At 35.7% G+C, this 7,187-nt stretch overlaps 1 protein-coding gene across 1 annotated transcript; it reads left to right on the top strand.

Annotated features, from left to right (window-relative positions):
• The first annotated feature begins 441 nt into the window (after positions 1 to 441).
• On the top strand, positions 442 to 6,693 carry LOC101245837 (uncharacterized). Its single transcript, XM_004237381.5, has 7 exons — positions 442 to 1,141; positions 3,182 to 3,429; positions 3,654 to 3,809; positions 3,936 to 4,092; positions 4,635 to 4,777; positions 4,872 to 4,907; positions 5,562 to 6,693. The coding sequence occupies exons 1-7, from the start codon at positions 1,066 to 1,068 to the stop codon at positions 6,285 to 6,287; spliced, it is 1,542 nt and encodes a 513-aa protein (XP_004237429.1). The 5' UTR covers positions 442 to 1,065; the 3' UTR covers positions 6,288 to 6,693.
• The last annotated feature ends 494 nt before the right edge of the window (positions 6,694 to 7,187 follow it).

Genomic DNA, 7,187 nt, shown 5'->3' with positions numbered 1-7,187 from the left:
TACTCATCTAATTTCTCAATTTGATAATATCAACAACATCAAACAATCCCCTAATTTTAGCTCTTGTTTCTCTAGATTTTCTTTTATCTAGTGTGATTTATAAATTATAAAGTACATTATATTTGTATCATATTTCTGTACATAATTTCTTAACAAATGCTTTCACTTTTGATATTTACTTATTTGGTAATTACCGTACAATAAAATCAAATAATCAATACAATAATACATAAAAATACGATTTTATCCTAATTTTTTGTCCTAAAAAGACGATTTTTCCAAAATCTCACAATAATATATGAAAAAAAAAATCCTTTTAAAGAAAAATTATTTAAAAAAAGAAGAAGAAGAAAATAGATGGCAAGACAATTAACATATTTTTCCAAAATGCTTACAAAAATATATGAAATAAAAGAAAATACCCTTAAAGAAAAAATAATAAAAAAGAAAATAGATGGCAAGACAATTAACATAGCAGAAAAAGCATGTAGACTGGTAGAAGGCTAAAAAATGTGAATTATATTTATACAAATAGATTTGTTGAAATCCAGAAAAGGTTAAAATATGAAACATTAAGAATCACTTTGTCTTTCTTCCCTCCCTTCTCTTGTTCTTATATATATACGTTTTGTTTTGTTCATTCACTTTGTATCACAACGCCCAAAAACTCTTCTTTTTCAGTCTTTTTTCGTGATGGGGTTGCCCAATTCTAAACCTTCTTCATACAAAGCCCCATTCTTGGTTTAATTTCATTCTTCAGATTTGCTAATCTTGATTTTTGGTTCTTGATTGAAAGTTGAAAACTTTATTAGTTTTGGGGTTGTTTCTAGGGTTTTTCTTTACTTGTTCAAATGGAATTTACCAAAATTTTGAGTATTTGTTTTCAGTTTGGAATCAGCATTTGCTCAATTGGATGGTTTTGGGATAACCCCTTTTGATTTCTTGGATTAAAGATTGAAACTTTGTTCGAATTATTTGTTTCCATCAGTTGTTTTTCTTGGTTTGTTGTTGTTTTTAGGTTCTGAATTGATTTCGTCAACTTTTTTGGTGAAGAGGGAAGGTAGGATGAATAGTATTTTGAATGAACAAACTCTTACAGACAAGCTTTCAAAGCTTAACACCACTCAGCAGTGCATTGAAAGTAAGAATCTTTCTTCTTTTTTTGTTGCTGTTTTCCCTTTTTTTTTCTTTTCTTTGTTTTTGGAATTTGCTATGTTTACCCCATTAATGGAAATGTTTGTTGGAAGTCAGTTTCTGATGTCTCTTTTAGATCTTGGTTGTTGTTTCATAGTGAATTGACAGAATTGAGTAAGGACTTGTACCTTCAGTTGAATCTGACTAGTACTTGTAGTGGTTCATACAGAATTTTGTATGGGGAATAGATGGTCTATCAATCTTCCCTATTTAGATTAGTTTTTGATCTACTAATCTTAGTGTCGACAGATGGTGTTTGATTTGTGTGTTTACTTGTAAATGTATACTAAATTTACTTGATTGTCTTATTTTTCCGTATTGAGAATCAACTTGGCCAGGTTGTGGAGTTCAATTGTATTTAGATAATGTAGACCTAAACAATAAAGAACTACTGCAAGTTGGATATGTTTTATTCCATAAGAATGATTTTTCTTTTTTCTTTTTGGAAAATTGTTACTCAAATATCCTTTAGTTTAACTTTGAAGAAGTAACTAAGATACCAATTTAGCACTAAGGATGTACGTTTTAGGAAAAAAGTGAAGATGGAAAATTCCTGCCCTTTCATTCTCTATGTTTGATCTGGAAAGAAGTAATGTTAGTGCTGCATACGTACATCTCATGTTTGCCAGTGTCCATTGATATCAGTGGCATTTGCTTTCCCTAACTGACATTGATGTGTGCTTCATTTACTTCAATCATGCTGAGATTTGCTTCAGCTTGTATTTTGTTCTTGTCAAGCTCCACATTTTAAAACATTAACCAAAGTGTAGCTAAGAAGATACTTGTTTCTGCATCATTTGTTGATATAGTTTGGATGTGTATAAATGAAAACTCAAGACTTGGTATAATCTGAATGATGATTAATTAGGAATTGTTGAGATGTGAACTAGTTAACTTGGATGCCACCATATTAAAAAGAAAAGAGGGGTGACTATCCCTATTAACTGTTTCTTTTTTGGTCATTATCGTTGTACATAGCCTTGAACCTTACTTTTGGCTATCTAGGTGCATTTTCTGTATACATACATCAAGTACTTTTATGTACTCTATGGTATTTTGGCATTTGCAAGTTTAAGTGATCTCATTCAATCTTTTAGGGAAGTTTTCATTGTATTTCTTAACTCTTAGGGGTAACTGCTTGTTACTTTTCATACCAACTCTCATCTTTCCTTTACAAATTAACTGATTCCCACCTCCCCTCCGTATAAAGAAAAACAATTCATTCCTCTCTCCTGCTCCCTCTTGTTAGAATAAGATTGCATTTCTCCTATCTGAGGTCCACAAGTAGATTAAAGTAGAAGGTTGGGTCTTCAAACCTACTTTTAACTTACAAACAAATGGAGCTGATCTTTAACTCCTCTTATCCAAATTTATATGACATACTTCTTTAGCCTATCCCAGTAAAAGAATGTCATGCTTTCTTATTTTGTAACAATTTATCTTTAAATTTCTCATTTTACCTAATGAGATGATTTATAGCCACACAAATGTTTGGTTTGTTTTAGACTATAAGTTTTAAAAGTATTTCTCTTTTTATTAAACTATGTGCCCAGTCAAACACTACTGCATAAATCGGGGCGGAGGGAGTAGTAAATTTGTCTATACTGATGATTTCTATGTATATTTAAATTTTGGGGCTTATATATGAAGTTCAAGTCTTCTCACTTGCAGTTTGAACTCTTCTTGCTCTCATTTGTGGAATGCACAACTAGCAAACTAAACCAAAAGGGCTTATCTTTCCATTCACATGTGTTAGTACATAGCAGATAATGTCTCCCTTTTGTCTTGTTCTCTACCATCTTATGGCTTTTCTGTTTTCATTTTCCTTCTATAAATAAATTCTTAGTTGCATATTGGCTGTGAGCCTTATAAGATGATTACTTGGAGTGATACCTGGGAACATTTATTTTGCTTCTCTATGTGGTACTTTGCATCCCAATTCATACTTTTTTTCCTTTAACATTGTTTGTCTTGGTTTTTAATGCAGCATTGTCCCATTGGTGCATTTTCCACCAAGATAAAGCAGAGCTGGTTGTTACAACATGGGGTAAACAGTTCCACAGTTCCGAAATGACTAAGAAAGTCCCTTTACTGTACCTTGCAAATGACATCCTGCAAAACAGCAAGCGTAAAGGAAATGAGTTTGTCATCGAATTTTGGAAGGTTCTTCCTGCAGCACTCAAGGAGATTGTCGGAACAGGCGATGAACATGGAAAGAATGTAGTTTCCAGATTGGTATGCTTCTTGCCATTTTGCTTCTGAACGTTTGGCCCCAATACCCTAGCTTATGTAGGTACAGGGCCACAGCACAAAAGGCAAAATTTCAGCCTACTTTTGCTCTTGTTTTTCAGTGTCTGATCAACCTGTTGCTCGGAAATTATTGAGATAGTTTGACTGTCTGTTTCGGTTAAAAAAAAAGAAGATATAGTGTTTGACACTCTTGCTTAAATGGTTTGTAGGTTAAAATATGGGAAGAAAGGAAGGTTTTTGGATCTCAAACACAGAGCCTAAAAGATGTAATGCTTGGAGAAGAGCTGCCACCACCACTGGAGCTTGGAAAAAAGCGAAGTCGTTCTGTCAAAATAGTTAAAAGGGACACGCGGTCCATAAGAACGGTGAGCATCGGTCCAAAACGGTGACATGTTCCTCATAATGCACTTTTGTTTGTATCCACTGATTACTTAATTGCTTTATCTTGCTTCCAGTATTACTTCTTGTTCTTAACACTGCTTTATAACCAGAAATTGACTGTTGGAGGAACAGCTGAAAAAATAGTGTCAGCATTGCACTTGGTAGTCAGTGAGCATTCTACTGAAGATGAAGAAATGAGTAAATGCAAGTCTGCTGTTCACCATGTACGAAAGATGGAAAAGGATGTTGACGTGGCCCTTGCAAGAGGTAATCTAGTTCTCTATTGGAATGCAAAATTAATACGTCTGCATGGATTGCACATTATGTTGACAATCACTTAGTACACCTCAGTATCTATTAAAAAGGGTGGATGATGAAGATATACTGAAGCCTGTGATTTAGTGATATTCAATTACCGAAAGAACAATTATTGATTCTCAATCCAGGAGAGTGAAAAAACATCATTTTTGCATAACTTTCACAGATAAAAAAAGGAATTATGTCATGCCTCCTAGGGGATCTGGTGTTTGAGGTAATAGGTGTAACAGCATGGAGAGTTCGGGTTCGAATATCAGCTGGCATACTTGGTTGGCACCTATCTGCCCCAGCCTATTGGACAGGATACCATAGAAACCTGTACTTTCCTGTTGTATAGGCAAGTTGGCCCGAACACCAATGAGATTAATGGAATTACACGGCTGAGATCTTGACAGAATGATAGATAGACATCTCTTTATGGTCTTTTTTCCCAAACTTTGTTACTTAGAAATCACAATTGGGGATTAAGAGCATATTATCTTGTGTTGCAGCAAAACATCCAATGCGAAAAACCTTGTCCAAAGAACTGGAGGAGGAAGAAAGGATGTTGAAACAATCCATTGAGAAACTAAAAGTTGTTGAGACCAATAGATTGACCCTTGTTTCACAGTTAAGGGAAGCATTAACTGAACAGGTAAGTAATAAATGCATCTTTTCAATCTTTCTATTCTTTTGGCATATATGGTAATGTACTTATTGTCCATCTCATTGTCTCTTAAATTTGTCAGGAATCTGAACTAGAGAACGTTCGGACTCAGATACAGGTTTTTTTTCTCACTTATTAATTTTAAGCTTATTACTTTGTTTTCTTACACTGCTATTTATATGCTTTATCCATATCCCTTTTTGGGTTTGCGGATGGGGTCGGATGTTGGTGTTTTGGGATGGTACAAAATAGAATTGGAGTGGAGGAAGGCTTCAATATGTGATACGATGAGAGGGAAAGGGAGTTGTTGAGTTTCATGCTGCTTCTCGAATACCTCCCCAAATAATTGGAAATTGGGGAGAGATGTGAACATAGTATGAAAATCGATGTTATTGCTATTTCTTGTGTCCACAAGGTCATACTCTAGAGTCTAGACGCATAGTGGCGTAAGACATGTGGACAAGATGGAAATTTGGATCTACTCGAATCTTGAGATATATAGAATTTTTGAAGAAAATGAATTTTATCAGCTGAAGCCACTGAGTTGTCATAATGATACACTGACTGGCAGTCTGTCTGGACTTGCTTTACAATATGGTTCTCTACCATGGAATGGTAATACATTGGATGGGTTTGTATATCGTTCTGACCTCAGTCAAATGTTGTTTCTTCTTTCTTATCATTCTAAATATTTAATGTGTTGCTTGTTTTCTAAGTCAAAACACCAAGTTTATAGTAATACAAACTAATTTTGATCTATTGGGATTTTCAGGTGGCGGAAGCACAGGCGGGGGAAGCCAGCAACATGCGGAAGTATCTGGATGATGAAGATTATGTGGGAGAAAGAAAGCCTTTGGGTACAACAACTTCACCAGACATCTATGGAAAAGCAGGAGAAACAAGCAAGAAAACAGCTGCAGCAATCGCAGCCGAGGTAGCTGACAAGCTTACAGCTTCTAGCTCCTCTCAGTATATCATGTCGTCCGTGCTCTCTACATTTGCTGCTGAGGCAGCAAAATCAGCCGGGCTTGCAAAACCTTCATCATATCTGACCAGCAACAGTTACATTTCACATCCAGAAAACACTCTATCTGATTCAAATGCTTTAATGTCAGCACAGCTACCTAATCCTCCCCCAAGTAACCCGTATCAGTCCATGCTGGCTCCTCATCCCACAGTGCATCAGGGTCAGTATCATTCACTTGCTAATCCAACATCCCAGCAGTATTTACAGCCGTCAGCAGGAATGATGAGCCCTTATAGTTATGGGAGTATTGCTGCCTTGCCATCTGTACCACCTCCACCACCTCCACCAGCACCTCCGTCGTATATGACTATGACACAGCAACCATTGTCGATGATGCAGCAGGGTGCAGCAGCACAACAGCAACAACCACCATTACCTCAACAACCTCCCCCTCCTAATTTCCGTCCTGTCACACCTGTCCAGCCTCCTGGAATGCTGTACTATTCTCAACCATATCATTCACAACAGTGAGAGAGGAGTACTCTTTTCAAACTGACCATTACTTCTTGGTATCAGAAACAACAAATTTCTAGATGTGAACAATAGGAGGTTCGTTGGACAAATCATGAATCGATGCATAGTGTTATATACAGGGCAAGGAGCAGCTGATAGTGCAGGTAATAGATATTACCATTAGTGTTTATTTTGCCATCTTCAAGACAGTTTAGAAAATTCTGCGATGATGATCGTCTTCATCCGATGTTGTTATTGTTGATTCCTTTAGGATTCTTTTTCTGTTTTTACTTTTCATCATACATGTAACATTAGCATGATGGCTGCTGAGAATTTTGTATTACTAGTTAAACAGGATAGAAGAACTAGGTTTTTCTGTCTCCCATAAACTTGGTAAATGAAATAGCCAGCTTTGTTTTCATAACATTTCTGTTTTCGGTAAAAAAAAAGGTCAGTTATGAAATGCCAAGTCTAAGGGTGTGTTGTGGAAGAACTTTTTTCCATCCTCCAACATGGATGACTCATTGTGCATTTGAGGGGTTTTAAGTGGTATCGTTGTTGCGTTTTTAACTACTTCAATTGTTTGTCACAATGCCTATAGTTTAATGTTTAAAAGTACGTAATACTAGTAAGTATCCAAAACTTCAAAGGATGCATAAGCACGGGAGCTTGCTATTAATCGTAGTATCGGTAGGTTTTGACACTTCAATTATAGTTTTATCGTGTTATGACTATTGATTAGGATGATTTATCAGGTTGCGCATAGAATTTTACCATGATTGTCTCCATTCATGTTATTTCTTTATTTATACTGCTTTGGACTATTTTTTCTTGAGTTGAGGATCTATCGAAAACAATCTCTACCTCTAAAATAGTAGTAAGGTCTGTGCATCCGTTACTTTTCAACAGACTCCACTT

This window comes from Solanum lycopersicum, chromosome 4, assembly GCF_036512215.1.
Source record: "Solanum lycopersicum chromosome 4, SLM_r2.1".
Taxonomy (NCBI): domain Eukaryota; kingdom Viridiplantae; phylum Streptophyta; class Magnoliopsida; order Solanales; family Solanaceae; genus Solanum; species Solanum lycopersicum.
Note: the sequence above shows the minus strand (reverse complement) of the source record. Positions and strands in the feature narration are given on the sequence as shown.